The 17,814-nt window shown below is 42.6% G+C and overlaps 1 protein-coding gene across 4 annotated transcripts in view; it reads right to left on the reverse strand.

Annotated features, from left to right (window-relative positions):
* Positions 1 to 17,814, reverse strand: part of LOC138855524 (anoctamin-3-like) — a 95,564-nt gene that overhangs the window by 71,887 nt on the left and 5,863 nt on the right. For 2 of the 4 annotated variants that reach the window (XM_070105291.1, XM_070105290.1), the window contains exon 1: positions 12,730 to 12,961. The exons of 1 other annotated variant lie outside the window; for it this stretch is intronic. In XM_070105291.1, the coding sequence (XP_069961392.1) occupies positions 12,730 to 12,795 (66 nt within the window). In that variant the 5' untranslated portion in view covers positions 12,796 to 12,961. Of the gene's footprint in view, positions 1 to 12,729; positions 12,965 to 17,814 lie in introns of those variants that run through there. One more of the 4 variants, XM_070105289.1, reaches the window with a different exon arrangement.

Below are 17,814 nucleotides of genomic sequence, written 5' to 3' on the forward strand. Positions count from 1 at the left end.
TCACACACACACAACCACCAACCCCCCACAAACACACAACCACCAACCCCTCACAAACACACAACCACAAACCCCTCACAAACACACAACCACCAACCCCCCACAAACACACAACCACCAACCCCTCACAAACACACAACCACCAACCCCCCACAAACACACAACCACCAACCCCCCACAAACACACAACCACCAACCCCCCACAAACACACAAACACCAACTCCTCACACACACACAACCACCAACCCCCCACAAACACACAACCACCAACCCCCCACAAACACACAACCACCAACCTCCCACAAACACACAACCACCAACCCCTCACAAACACACAACCACAAACCCCTCACAAACACACAACCACAAACCCCTCACAAACACACAACCATCAACCTCCCACAAACACACAACCACCAACCCCCCACAAACACACAACCACCAACCCCCCACAAACACACACACAACCACCTACCCCTCACAAACACAACCACCAACCCCCACAAACACAAAACCACCAATCCCCCACAAACACACACACACAACCACCAATCCCTCACAAACACACAACCACCAACCCCGCACAAACACACAACCACCAACCCCCCACAAACACACAACCACCAACCCCACACAAACACACAACCACCAACCCCCCACAAACACACAACCACCAACCCCGCACAAACACACAACCACCAACCCCCACAAACACACAACCACCAACCCCTCACAAACACACAACCACCAACCCCTCACAAACACACAACCACCAACCCCTCACAAACACACAACCACCAACCCCTCCCAAACACACAACCACCAACCCCTCCCAAACACACAACCACCAACCCCTCCCAAACACACAACCACCAACCCCTCCCAAACACACAACCACCAACCCCTCCCAAACACACAACCACCAACCCCTCACAAACACACAACCACCAACCCCCCACAAACACAACCACCAACCCCTCACAAACACAAAACCACCAACCCCTCACAAACACACAACCACCAACCCCCCACAAACACACAACCACCAACCCCCCACAAACACACAACCACCAACCCCCCACAAACACACAACCACCCCCCCCCACAAACACACAACCACCAACCCCCCACAAACACACAACCACCAACCCCTCACAAACACACAACCACCAACCCCCCACAAACACACAACCACCAACCCCCCACAAACACACAACCACCAACCCCCCACAAACACACAACCACCAACCCCCCACAAACACACAACCACCAACCCCCCACAAACACACAACCACCAACCCCCCACAAACACACAACCACCAACCTCCCACAAACACACAACCACCAACCCCTCACAAACACACAACCACCAACCCCCCACAAACACACAACCACCAACCCCTCACAAACACACAACCACCAACCCCCACAAACACACAACCACCAACCCCCCACAAACACAACCACCAACCCCTCAAAAACACACAACCACCAACCCCCCACAAACACACAACCACCAACCCCTCACAAACACACAACCACCAACCCCTCACAAACACACAACCACCAACCCCCCACAAACACACAACCACCAACCCCTCACAAACACACAACCACCAACCCCTCACAAACACACAACCACCAACCCCCCACAAACACACAACCCCTCACAAACACACAACCACCAACCCCCCACACACACACCACCACCAACCCCCCACAAACACACAACCACCAACCCCCCACAAACACACAACCACCAACCCCCCACAAACACACAACCACCAACCCCCCACAAACACACAACCACCAACCCCCCACAAACACACAACCACCAACCCCCCACAAACACACAACCACCAACCCCCCACAAACACACAACCACCAACCCCCCACAAACACACAACCACCAACCCCACACAAACACACAACCACCAAACCCCCACACACACACAACCACCAACCCCCCACAAACACACAACCACCAACCCCCCACACACACACAACCACCAACCCCTCACAAACACACAACCACCAACCCCCCACAAACACACAACCACCAACCCCCCACAAACACACAACCACCAACCCCTCACAAACACACAACCACCAACCCCTCACAAACACACAACCACCAACCCCCCACAAACACACACACACAACCACCAACCCCCCACAAACACAACCACCAACCCCTCACAAACACAAACACACAACCACCAACCCCCCACAAACACACAACCACCAACCCCCCACAAACACACAACCACCAACCCCCCACAAACACACAACCACCAACCCCCCACAAACACAAACACACAACCACCAACCCCCCACAAACACACAACCACCAACCCCCCACAAACACACAACCACCAACCCCCACAAACACACAACCACCAACCCCCCACAAACACAACCCCCCCCCCCCACACGCACAAATCACAAATTCCCCCCTTCCTTCACACAGGGAAAATAAATGGCTTTGCTTTAATAAGAGGTGAACTTCTGTCTTGAGAATGCATAACATACACCAGTCCGGTAATATCAAAATAAATAATACCCAACTTAAAAAATACACAACACACACACAAACATACACAGACATTGCTAAATCATTTCCCGCAACTGCGAAAACTTTCCTAAGATAATACGAACATATCACAAAAAAGTAATGTTAAAAAGAAAGATAGTAATATTGATGGGAAATGAGATGATAATAAACAGGCACTTGTACACAACCTTAATTAATATATAAATCATACCAGGGAGGGTAAAACACATACAACAATATATAAATCCCACCAGGGAGAGTAAGATAAATATATAAATCCCACCAGGGAGAGTAAGATAAACACAACAATATATAAATCCCACCAAGAAGAGTAAGATAAATAAATAAATCCCACCAAGAAGAGTAAGATAAATAAATAAATCCCACCAGGGAGAGTAAGATAAACACAACAATATATAAATCCCACCAGGGAGAGTAAGATAAATAAATAAATCCCACCAGGGAGAGTAAGATAAACACAACAATATATAAATCCCACCAAGAAGAGTAAGATAAATAAATCCCACCAGGGAGAGTAAGATAAACACAACAATATATAAATCCCACCAGGTAGAGTAAGATAAACACAACAATATATAAATCCCACCAAGAAGAGTAAGATAAATAAATAAATCCCACCAGGGAGAGTAAGATAAACACAACAATATATAAATCCCACCAGGGAGAGTAAGATAAACAAAACAATATATAAATCCCACCAGGGAGAGTAAGATAAATACAACAATATATAAATCCCACCAGGGAGAGTAAGATAAATACAATATATAAATCCCACCATATACATTAAGACAAATAAATGGGTAGACTGGGAGATTTTGATAAGTAGGTGCCTTGAATAGGCCAGTAGGCCTTCTGCAGTCTTCCTCCATTCTAGTGACCATCTTGTGACTACTAATGCTGCGAGAATGATCTCAAGGTTACCTCAACAACTGACAAAACCAGGAAGTTGATGACTTGCATGATGCAACACAGTGTTGTGAGTATCACACACATGCAACACAATGTTGTGAGTGTATCACACACATGCAACACAATGTTGTATCACACACATGCAACACAGTGTTGTGAGTATCACACACATGCAACACAATGTTGTATCACACACATGCAACACAGTGTTGTGAGTATCACACACATGCAACACAATGTTGTATCACACACATGCAACACAGTGTTGTGAGTATCACACACATGCAACACAATGTTGTATCACACACATGCAACACAGTGTTGTGAGTATCACACACATGCAACACAATGTTGTATCACACACATGCAACACAGTGTTGTGAGTATCACACACATGCAACACAATGTTGTATCACACACATGCAACACAGTGTTGTGAGTGTATCACACACATGGAACACAATGTTGAATCACACACATGCAACACAATGTTGTATCACACACATGCAACACAGTGTTGTGAGTGTATCACACACATGCAACACAATGTTGTGAGTGTATCACACACATGCAACACAATGTTGTATCACACACATGCAACACAATGTGGTGAGTGTATCACACACATGCAACACAATGTTGTATCACACACATGCAACACAATGTTGTGAGTGTATCACACACATGCAACACAATGTTGTATCACACACATGCAACACAGTGTTGTGAGTGTATCACACACATGCAACACAATGTTGTATCACACACATGCAACACAGTGTTGTGTATCACACACATGCAACACAATGTTGTGAGTGTATCACACACATGCAACACAGTGTTGTGTATCACACACATGCAACACAATGTTGTATCACACACATGCAACACAGTGTTGTATCACACACATGCAACACAATGTTGTGAGTGTATCACACACATGCAACACAATGTTGTATCACACACATGCAACACAGTGTTGTGTATCACACACATGCAACACAATGTTGTGAGTGTATCACACACATGCAACACAGTGTTGTGTATCACACACATGCAACACAATGTTGTATCACACACATGCAACACAATGTTGTGAGTGTATCACACACATGCAACACAGTGTTGTGTATCACACACATGCAACACAATGTTGTATCACACACATGCAACACAATGTTGTATCACACACATGCAACACAATGTTGTGAGTGTATCACACACATGCAACACAATGTTGTATCACACACATGCAACACAATGTTGTGAGTGTATCACACACATGCAACACAATGTTGTATCACACACATGCAACACAATGTTGTGAGTGTATCACACACATGCAACACAATGTTGTATCACACATGTGCAACACAATGTTGTGAGTGTATCACACATGGAACACAATGTTGTGAGCATCACACAGATGCAACACAATATCATGTGGGGTTCGAACACGTGGATAGGGTAAAGTAATACTACTCACGTAGGCTGGTAGCACGTATAATTACGGATAATGTGGGAAGCACCCAAACAGCCGTGACCTACCTCCTTGCTCACTCTCGAATAACTGACTGGCCGCCCACAGTACCCATATGTGAGGGGGTCTTTGAATACTGCTGTGGTCAGCACAATATGAATACAGACAGAGACTCAGGCAGAGACGGTTGGTAGTGAGTCATCTACTGGTACACTGGTTACTGGTAACTGGTTACTACTACCGAGAGCTCGGCGACGCTAAGGTATGTCGTCCCGACATACAACTAATACAAACTAGAGATGGCAGGTGTACGGCTTGGGCTGATTCTATACAATGTCAAAGTACACAAACTGAGAAGTGGACTGGTGTGGGTCACATCCTGGGTGTTAGTGGACTGGTGTGGGTCACATCCTGGGTGTTAATGGACTGGTGTGGGCCACATCCTGGGTGTTAGTGGACTGGTGTGGGTCACATCCTGGGTGTTAGTGGACTGGTGTGGGTCACATCCTGGGTGTTAGTGGACTGGTGTGGGTCACATCCTGGGTGTTAGTGGACTGGTGTGGGTCACATCCTGGGTGTTAATGGACTGGTGTGGGCCACATCCTGGGTGTTAGTGGACTGGTGTGGGTCACATCCTGGGTGTTAGTGGACTGGTGTGGGTCACATCCTGGGTGTTAGTGGACTGGTGTGGGTCACATCCTGGGTGTTAGTAGACTGGTGTGGGTCACATCCTGGGTGTTAGTGGACTGGTGTGGGTCATATCCTGGGACAAAACTGACATAATTTGCAGGAAATGCTCAGCATAACAAGGTACTTTCTATATAGTAGTATGTCATTGATGGCAACTATGTTCTGTATACCTTGTACATGTAAACCTTGTACATGTATACCTTGTACATGTATACCTTGTACATGTATACCTTGTATATGTATACATTGTACATGTATACCTTGTACATGTATACCCTGTACATGTATACCTTGTACCTGTATACCTTGTACATGATACCTTGTACATGTATACCTTGTACATGTATACCTTGTTCATGTATACCTTGTTCATGTATACCTTGTTCATGTATACCTTGTTCATGTATACATTGTACATGTATACATTGTACATGTATACATGTACACCTTGTACATGTATACTTGTACATGTATACCTTGTACATGTATACTTGTACATGTATACCTTGTACATGTATACCTTGTACATGTATACCTTGTACATGTATACCTTGTACATGTATACCTTGTACATGTATACCTTGTACATGTATACCTTGTACATGTATACATTGTACATGTATACATTGTACATGTATACATTGTACACATATACATGTACACCTTGTACATGTATACATTGTACATGTATACCTTGTACATGTATACCTTGTACATGTATACCTTGTACATGTATACCTTGTATGTGTATTCCATGTACATGTATACCTTGTACATGTATACCTTGTACATGTATGCCTTGTACATGTATACCTTGTACATGTATACCTTGTATGTGTATACCATGTATGTGTATACCTTGTACATGTATACATTGTACATGTATACTATGTACATGTATACATGTACAAGGTATACATGTACGAGGTATACATGTACAAGGTATACATGTACGAGGTATACATGTACGAGGTATACATGTACAAGGCATACATGTACGAGGTATACATGTACGAGGTATACATGTACGAGGTATACATGTACAAGGCATACATGTACGAGGTATACATGTACGAGGTATACATGTACAAGGCAAACATGTACGAGGTATACATGTACGAGGTATACATGTACGAGGCATACATGTACGAGGTATACATGTACGAGGCATTCATGTACGAGGCATACATGTACGAGGTATACACGTACGAGGTATACATGTACGAGGTATACATGTACGAGGTATACATGTACGAGGTATACATGTACGAGGTATACATGTACGAGGTATACATGTACAAGGTATACATGTACAATTTGTACACATACAAGGTATACACATACAAGGTATACATGTACAAGGTATACATGTACAAGGTATACACGTTCAAGGCGTACATGTACAAGGTATACATGTACATGGTATACACATACAAGGTATACATGTACATGGTATACACATACAAGGTATACATGTACATGGTATACACATACAAGGTATACATGTACATGGTATACACATACAAGGTATACATGTACAAGGTATACATGTACAAGGCATACATGTACAAGGTATACACGTACAAGGCATACATGTACAAGGCATACATGTACAAGGTATACATGTACAAGGTATACATGTACAAGGTATACATGTACAAGGTATACATGTACATGGAATACACATACAAGGTATACATGTACAAGGTATACATGTACAAGGTATACATGTACAATGTATACATGTACAAGGTATACATGTATACCTTGTTCATGTATACCGTGTGCATGTATACCTTGTGATACTCACAACATTGTTCTCAGTAGTAGTAACCAGTTACCAGTAACCAGTGTACCAGTAGTTGACTCACTACCAACCGTCTCTGCCTGAGTCACTGTCTACTGGAACACTGGTTACTGGTAACTGGTTACTACTACTGAGACACTAACACCCAGTATGTGACTCACACCAGTCCACTAACACCCAGGATGCGACCCACACCAGTCCACTAACACCCAGGATGTGACCCACACCAGTCCACTAACACCCAGGATGTGACCCACACAAGTCCATTAACACCCAGGATGTGACCCACACAAGTCCACTAACACCCAGGATGTGACCCACACAAGTCCACTAACACCCAGGATGCCACCCACACCAGTCCACTATCACCCAGGACGTGACCCACACCAGTCCACTAACACCCAGGATGCCACCCACACAAGTCCACTAACACCCAGGATGTGACCCACACCAGTCCACTAACACCCAGGATGTGACCCAAACAGTCCACTAACACCCAGGATGTGACCCACACCAGTCCACTAACACCCAGGATGTGACCCACACCAGTCCACTAACACCCAGGATGTGACCCTACACCAGTCTAACACCCAGGATGTGACCCACACCAGTCCACTAACACCCAGGATGTGACCCACACCAGTCCACTAACTCCCAGGATGTGACCCACACCAGTCCACTAACACCCAGGGTGTGACCCACACCAGTCCACTAACACCCAGGATGTGACCCACCCCAGTCAACTAACACCCAGGATGCGACCCACACCAGTCCACTAACACCCAGGATGCGACCCACACCAGTCCACTAACACCCAGGATGCCACCCACACCAGTCCACTAACACCCAGGATGTGACCCACACCAGTCCACTAACACCCAGGATGTGACCCACACCAGTCCACTAACACCCAGGATGCCACCCACACCAGTCCACTAACACCCAGGATGTGACCCACACCAGTCCACTAACACCCAGGATGTGACCCACACCAGTCCACTAACACCCAGGATGCCACCCACACCAGTCCACTAACACCCAGGATATGACCCACACCAGTCCACTAACACCCAGGATGTGACCCCACACCAGTCCACTAACACCCAGGATGCCACCCACACCAGTCCACTAACACCCAGGATGTGACCCCACACCAGTCCACTAACACCCAGGATGCCACCCACACCAGTCCACTAACACCCAGGATGCCACCCACACCAGTCCACTAACACCCAGGTACCTATTTTACTGATGGTGAACATAGACAACCTGTGTAAGGAAATGCTCCCAATGTTGCCACCCTCGCCGGGAATCAAACCCAGACACTCACCATGTGAAGCCAGAGTTTTAGCCACCAGGCCACGGGGCACCAAAGTGGTATAAAATACCAACAAGTTGAAGATTAATTCATGTCTTGTCATACAGTGGCTTCATCAGTCCAATACATTAAAGATTGGTTGAAAATCAGAAGGAGTTGGAGGTATCAGTCCCTCAGCCTATTGTCAATGTAATCAGTCCAGTCTTGAAAAGACTGAGTTTTATATATAAACTAGGGCATACAAAAACAGAGGTTACACTTGGTGTCAGTATAGGCCTAAAACTGAGTACAGTGGACCCCCGCATAACGATTACCTCCGAATGCGACCAATTATGTAAGTGTATTTATGTAAGTGCGTTTGTACGTGTATGTTTGGGGGTCTGAAATGGACTAATCTACTTCACAATATTCCTTATGGGAACAAATTCGGTCAGTACTGGCACCTGAACATACTTCTGGAGTGAATAAATATCGTTAACCGGGGGTCCACTGTACTGGTATCAACAAAAACTTTGGTGCTGTCTCGTCACTTATCGTGTGTTATCGTTATGACTCCTCTTTTCCTCTTACCTGTTTTTTTTTGTTTGTTTGTTTGTTTTTGAGTATTTCCAGTCTTTATAGTTCATACCCGTCCTGTGGCCCTAAACCACAGGAAATCGACATTGATAAGGAAACATCTTACTGTTGCTGACACAGTCTTCAACACATCTATTGAACCAAGACGACTAACTGAGGTATGGAATACAGCAAATGTAGTAACAATTTTTAAAAAAAGGAGACGGACACTAAGCATTAAATTACAGACCAGTGTCACTGACATGTATAGTATGCAGAGTCAAGGAGAAGATTATCAATAGGGAAGTGGTTGGGGCGCCTAGAAAGGAATGAGCTTATCAGTGACAGCCAGAACGGTTTCAGGGACGGGGAATCGTGTGTCACAAACCTACTAGAGTTCTATAACAGGGTGACAGCAGTAAGACAAGAGAGGGGTGGGTAGACTGCATTTTCTTGGACTGTAAGAAGGTGTTTGACACAGTTCCACATAAGATTAGTGAAAAGCTGGAGGACCAGGCAGGGATAACAGCGAAGGCACTGCAATGGATCAGGGAATACCTGTCAGGAAGACAACAGCAAGTAATGGTATGCAGATAAGTGTCAGAATGGGCACCTGTGATGAGCAGGATTCTACAGGAGTCAGTCCTAGGACCGGTGCTGTTTCTGGAATTTGTGAATGACATAATGGAAGGAATAGTCTCAGAAGTGTCCCTGTTTGCAGATGTGAAGTTGAAGAGAAGACTTCAATCGGATGAGGACCAGGCAGAACTACAAAGGGATCTGGACAGGCTGCAGGCCTCGTCCTGCACTGGCTCCTGGAGTTCAACCCCACTAAGTGCAAAGTTATGAAGATTGGGGAAGGGCAAAGAAGACTGCAGACGGAGTATAGTCTAGGGGGCCATAGACTACAAACCTCACGCAAGGAAAAGGATCTTGGGGTATAACACTGGGCACATCTCCTGAGGCGCACATCAACTAAATAACTGCTGCAGCTTATGGATGCCTAGCAAACCTAAGAACAGCATTCCAACATCTCAATAAGAAGTCATTCAGGACCCTGTACACCGTGTACGTTAGGCCCATATAGGAGTATGCAGCACCAGTTTGGAACCCACACCTAGCCAAGCACCTAAGGAAACTAGAGAAAGTGCAAAAGTTTGCAACAAGACTAGCCCTGGAGCTAAGGGGCATGCCCTATGAGGAGAGGTTAAGGAAAATCAACCTGACGATGCTGGAGGACAGGAGAGAGAGGGGGAATATGATAAGATATAAAATACTGAGAGGAATCAACAAGGTGAACAGAGACAGGATGTTCCAGAGATGGGACACAGCAACAAGGGGTCACAGTTGGAAGTTGAAGGCTCAGATGAATCACAAGGATAGTAGGAAGTGTTTCTTCAGTCACAGAGTTGTCAGGAAGTGTAGACAGCCTGTACTGTCTGTATAGACAGCCTATGCTGTCTGCCAGCTGAGTTCATATTTCGTGTCATGCTCGTGCTGCCACCTATAGGCCTATGTCACTTCAGTATGCCCAGACCTCCCTCACTCTCACTCTCTCAGCAGCCTTCACTCAGTCAGCAAGGCCTACTCCCTCTCTCCCTCCTGGGCCATAGGCACAAACACACTCCCTGTGTACCTACTATCTCACAAATAAAGTAACAAGCCTCCAAAGCCTTATCATTGCTCTCCACTCTGCAACAATGTGACACAACCAACACATTTACAGAAGTGGATTAGTCTGGGAAGTGATGTAGTGGAGGGAGGATCCATACACAGCTTTAAGAAGAGGTATGATAAAGCTCATGGGGCAGGAAGAGTGACCCAGTAGCAACCAGTGAAGAGACAGGGCTAGGAGCTATGACTCGACCCCTGCAACCACAACCAGGCGAGTACAAGCATACTTCACTATCCTGGAGAACTCTCGTCCAGGTGATAACTCAGCCTCGTGCTTGACGGGTTCTCAAAAATCTGAGTGAACATAACGTACTTGTGGCTGGTTATGAGGGTTCTAATCTAACAAGTCTAGAACCAGGCTTCCTTGTTAACTGCTGTGGTAACCATACTGTTGCTGTTAGCAGCCTGCAGGCCCACAACAACTGCATATTGCCACTATTTAGAGGTACAAATTAAGCCTCCTCAACATCTACAGTATTGTTCCAGCAAAATTATACAACATCCTCTATACAATACTGTATACATTATACAGTAGCTACTATACAGACTTCTGAATAAAAAAAAACATGTCCAGAACAAGGCATCAAAATCCCACACTTAAGAAAGAAACCTCATGACATCTGTGTCCATCTTGTACCAGCGTCAAGACCCAACTGTGCGTGAACAATGGTCCAGGATGAACCCAAATGTTATCAGGTTCTCTACACATATGTTGCTATGTATGATAATTATATGTAACTGTATTTGTGTATACCTCAATAAACTTACTTATCAGTACAGGATTTTAATGAAATGTATACAGTGAATTTACAAGAATATAATACGAAGTCTAAACCATATTAAACACCAGAAAAGTCATGCTATATAGAACATTTGATGACAGAATGATGCTTAAAATAAAATGTATATTTAAAGTGATCATACGAAGAGGTTATAATATTTAGATTGACAAAATTCAAATTCAGATTTTTTTGTTTCACGCAGTGTAAAATAACGTAGTTTACATGTAATAGAACATTGTTAGGCACAAAAGAATACCACTAACATGCAGTGTATTTCAGGCAAGTTAATGTTATTTGTCAGAACAGTACAAGGTAGCATTAACCCTTAAACGGTCCAAATAGATCAACGTTCAAATTTGTAGCTACAAAAGTAGATCTACCGTTTTTTACATATTTTCAAATACAGTGGACCCCCGGTTAACGAACTTTTTTCATTCCAGTAGTATGTTCAGGTGCCAGTACTGACCGAATTTTTTCCCATAAGGAATATTGTGAAGTAGATTAGTCCATTTCAGACCCCCAAACATACACGTACAAACGCATTTACATAAATACACTTACATAATTGGTCGCATTTGGAGGTGATCGTTAAGCTGGGGTCCACTGTATAACGAAAAAAAAAAGTAGACAAAAGTTTTTTTTACACATTTTCAAATGTAAAGCAAACAAGATCTACATTTTTTTTACATACATTCAGATGTTGAAAAAACGTATATATACGTTTGGACCGTTTAAGGGTTAAGGACCAACAATTTGAAGTCCAAAAGGAATATAAACGCACAATACAATGACTGGAACAATATACAAATAACCTGCATAGGAATGACTAGTTAATGGTCAGAATGAGACTGAACTGTCACCCCAGGTTTTATTCTCCTACACGTGGGTTATTTGTGTACTGCAAAGCCCAGTCGTGTTAAGTGGGAGATGCTACTTACAATATTGAGAGAATTTATCCTCACAGGCATATAAGGATCCTTATTTACACACTTTTCTGGATCCATGGTGACCTATTCTTTCACTCAAACCTGTGCACTGTGAGTGTGAGCACTGAATAATGTAGTCATCGACCAAACAAGTGTACACTTAGATGAGTGGATACTGAATGACCAATTGTCACCACTAACCAAACGTGACCACCTACTGTGTGCAAGACAGCTATTACAGTGATAAACACACACACACACAATCTACACACACACAATCTCTACACACACACACACACACACACGCACATCCTGGAGTTGCACCACACGCACACATCTACACATATGTATACTTCCTAACGTTCCTGTGATTCACACGACAAAAAAAAAAAAAAAAAGGTGCCAGTTACCAAATAATAACTTAGCAGCTACTGTTCTAAAACTTTCCAATGGCTGCTTTTAATAAAAATTGATAAGATACAGCTTGGTGCATAACAGTAAGAAGCTGATGTGGTATAGTGACAGCATGTGACCAACAGTGACAGGAGGCGCAGATAAGAGATAAACGTAGGGTAGGGAGGGTTGGAGGGGGATGGATGGAGGAAGTAGGTGGATGGAGGAGTGGAGTGTTATTAATACAGTAGAGTACTCTAATAGAGTCAAAGAGCTGCATTATTGTGTGGAGGTACAATGAAAGGGAGGGAGGGAGGGAGGGGAGGGAGGGAGGGAAGGAAGAAAGAAAAGGAGAGAATACACATCAAATAAATGATGGAAGAAAGAGTGGGGGCATATAGATGGGGATGAAATAGGGGAGAATGGAGAAATGCAAGAAATAGGGAAGAGACAAAGTGAAGAGAACTAGGGTGAGAGGGTAAGAGAAGGAATGGGATAAGGGGAGGATGTAAGGGGATAAGTGAGGGGAGGAACAAGGACAGAAGGCAAGAAGTGAGGGGAAAAGTAAGATTAGGGTAGGTAGGAGGTAAGAAAGGAGAAGCAAGAGAAGAATTAAGAGTGACGACATAGAGGACAAGGGGGAAAAGAACAGCAACTGTGATCAGCACCCCAGCAGCCAGATCCCAGACCAGGTCTGCTCAATCAGGCTATTAGTGCTAGCCTCATGCAGTCCTTTATAGGAACCACAAAACACCTAACTGGCAATCAACTTGAACCAGTTCCGCTATGAAGATCATTAAGAGTATTATTCATTTCCCTTATGTATGAAGGTGTTGAAGAGTCTTGGTTCCTTTACACTGTGTCATCAGTGGACTCGCTACACTTCTGCTTTTTATTAGCAGGAAATTTGTATCATTTACTAGCATTTTGCTCTGGTAGGTAGTACACGTGTATTATTCCAGTCACAGTACTTTGTCTTTTTCTTCAACCCTTAAACTGTCCAAACGTAGATCTACATTTGCACACATAGCGCTCCGACCGTGATTTTCTCCATAAGAAACAATGTAAAAAAAAAACGTAGATCTACGTTCGGAGCGCTATGCGAGCAAATGTAGATCTACGTTTGGACAGTTTAAGGGTCAATACAGGCGCTCCTGGACTTACAACGGTTTGATTTACAATATTTCAACTTTACGATGGTGTAAAAATCAATTACTTCCGAGATGAAAGATAATTACCCAGAACGAAGGCAGCGAACTTAACTTTCATTCATTTACTTTTCAATACTGGTATTTAGTAATTATTTATTTACTTATTCAGCGAATAGTTATTTATTTATTTATTTAGCATATATTCAACCTGAAACATTTTTGACCTACAATGGGTTCATGGGAACGTAACCCCATTGTAAGTCGATGACCAACTGTAGTTTCAGTGTGCAGATTTGGAATCAGTTCCTCCAGAACTATCTGTGAATAAATTACAGGTACCATCCGACTTATGACCAAGCTTGGTTCCGACCAGCCGGTCGTAAGTCAAAATGGACGTAAGTCGAACCTTACTACTGAATATCATCACACTTTTGTAATGATTTTGTTTTATTGTTTTATTTTGGTATTTCATTTTTTCCTTCATTTTTTATGCTCTTAGCACTGTATTTTATACCAGTTGTTTATTTCCCAGAAATTTGGCATAAAAAACATGGTCGAGTGGTCGTATGTCGAGCAGGTCGTAAGTCAGATGGTAAGTGTATAATGAAGCTTTTTACCTACTTTCCAGGGAATACAGTTCAAGGAACTTTGATCATTATCAGTGGCCCATGGCCTGGTAGACAACGCTCCTGCTTCACACACACCATCCGTGGTTTGATCCCCGGCAAGGGTGAAAACATTGGGAGTGTTTCCTTACACCTGTTGTCCTGTTCACCTAGCAAGCAAGTAGGTACCTGGGTGTTAGTAAATTGGTGTGGGTGGCATCCTGGGGAACAAGACTCAAGGACCATAATGGAAATATGACAGTTTTCAATGATGCACTAACTTTCTTGGGTTATCCTGGGCAGCTAACCCTATGGGGTCGAAAATTCGAACAAAATCTTACCTTAATAATATACAGTAGGCCCACGCTCTATGGCGTTTTGCCTTACGGTGTTCCATTAATATGAACATTTCAAATTAAGACCAAAACTCTCTATACGGCTCCCCCACATGACTTTCTAATATGGTTACCGCGGGGCACCTGGTCTGTTTACATTCTCCGTGAGGATGACTCTCCATTATGTCCGATAACTTTCCAAAATTTCAAGTGGTTTAGTTATTTCATCTTTTATATATATGTACTCTTATAATTATACTTATGTGTACCTGTACCTAAATAAACTTACACACTGTGCCGGCGTGCAAGTACACATTAAAATCACTAAGAGCATCTTATTAGTGTTGAAGATGCAAACATTCCTTGCACTAAACATTTTCTCTGTTCATTAGTCACATCTCCAGACCCCTCGTATATTACGCTTGCTTTTCATTTTGAATTTTTATTTACACAAAAAAGATTCATTGCTATGCAGACTACTGCATTATTGTAATAATTGTATAAATAATATCAACAAATTTGTGAAAGCATATTATACCCACCAGTTGACGTGTATTGGACGCGTGATGTGATTTGTTTACTCATGAACATCGGCAAAAATCAAACATTTTTGCTACTTTGAGCTCGATTTCAAGGTATTTTTTGTCAGTAAACCATTCAAAATCATCTCTAGTTCTATAATATATTTTCCATTCTATTAAATGAGACCAAAAAAACAAGAATAGAACCATAAATATCACATGAAAATACACCGCAAAGTCGCTGCTTTAAACGAAAAATGGACGGAGTTTTTTTTTCTCATTATGCACTGCGTGCTGCAGGATTTTTTTTATACTACTCACACTGACCACTTATACCCATTCTCTCATATGTAGGCCTACCAGCCTTCTCCCGCAAGACTGGAAGCCGCTTGAACTTTGGCGTACAATTATGGGACCGACACTGGCTTGCAAACCATAACATTACGGGACCAACGGTGAAAGAGTTAAGACTACAAATATTTTAACGTAAGTAATGAGTGTACTGTGTGTACTTTACTTTTTATTTTTTTTTGTGCCTAGTTCTATTGCTCACTTAATATATGATAGTGTGAACATGTTACCAGATATTTATGTGTATTTAAAAGTGAAAAAGGGGCGATTCGCTTTATGGTGGCAGCCTGGAACCTAACCCGCCGTATAAACGGGGCCATCCTCTACATAAATGTTAGAACAGTGGTAACGTGAAACACATATACCTGTGTGTGTGTTTACGTTGTTGTGTAAACATTTTGTTAACAACATACTGATGACACTATTAGTGTGGGTATTGTGTCGCAGACAACAACTGGATGTATGTTCACCGTGATTTATTGTGGTCTCAAGGGATACAAAAGCTACTGGAAAATGTAAAAAATTATAAAACCCCAGAAAAAAAATACAAAAAGTAGAAATGTGGAGTGCATGACAACCGCCAATGTTGCCATCAGTGGATCACCGACCTTCAACTTCACGCCTCTGTGTCTCAGTAAGGACTGATGGGAAATTTCTTTTTATTCCTTTACCACCAGGAAAATTAACTATTATAAGAAGAAACAATTTTATTTTTTTTAAATCTGGACACTCGGAGTACATATTATTATTTCAGGGATCTGGACAGTGAAAGGGATAAAAAAAAAAAAACTAGACACTGGTAGCAATATTAATTTTGATCTGGACAGTGAAAGGGTTAAGAAGCACATAGGAAAGTAAAGGTATGTGCATAATAAATACTAGAAGTTTGTACAACTGACAAACTATGACTCACGAAATCGTAATGACACGGCTGCAAACAAACCAGTGGCCCAGTGGCTAACGCGTCAGTCTGGAGTTTGAAGACTCTCTAATCGTGGATTCTAACCCCACCCATGGTATGGTTTGACTAAAACTATCTTCCTGTATCTTCACCTTCTCTTACTATCATCCCATAAACTGAAGACTGAGTCAGTTTGAAACTCACTTAAGAAATCCCACTTAACTGAACACTGAATCACTTAATACATACTTAAAATTGTACTATTGTTCACTTAGCTACCTCACTTTTTTATACATTTAAAAACTCCTACTTAATAACCTATGTCTAGTTCTTAAGTAATCTTTAAGTATTAGTCTGTCAGAAATACACTGCATATTAGTGGCTTTGTACTTAAAAATATTTTGTTACATGTAAACTACAATACCTGTATACTGCAGAAAAGAAATTTATTATTTTTATCATTATCTTGTATGTTAATGAGGCAGGAAAGATCTGCCCAAATACAAGGCTTTTTTCAAGACTGTCATGTAACATTGTTTATACAGGACAGTAATGCCTCACTGGACGGCTTCTCTCTACCATAACCTACTCCTATAAAAAAAATTGACAGAAAATTTTAACCCGTAAACGGTCCAAGCAGATCTACGTTCACGTGTAGCGCTACAAAAGTAGATCTACGTTTTTTTTACATATTTTCAAATATAACAAAAAAAAAAAAGATCAAAGTTTTTTACACATTTTCAAATGTAAAAAAACAAAAAGAAGATCCACTTTTTTTTACATACTTTCAAATGTTGAAAAAACGTATATATACACGTTTGGACCGTTTACGGGTTAAAT

Source organism: Cherax quadricarinatus, chromosome 98, assembly GCF_038502225.1.
Source record: "Cherax quadricarinatus isolate ZL_2023a chromosome 98, ASM3850222v1, whole genome shotgun sequence".
NCBI classification, from domain to species: Eukaryota; Metazoa; Arthropoda; class Malacostraca; order Decapoda; family Parastacidae; genus Cherax; species Cherax quadricarinatus.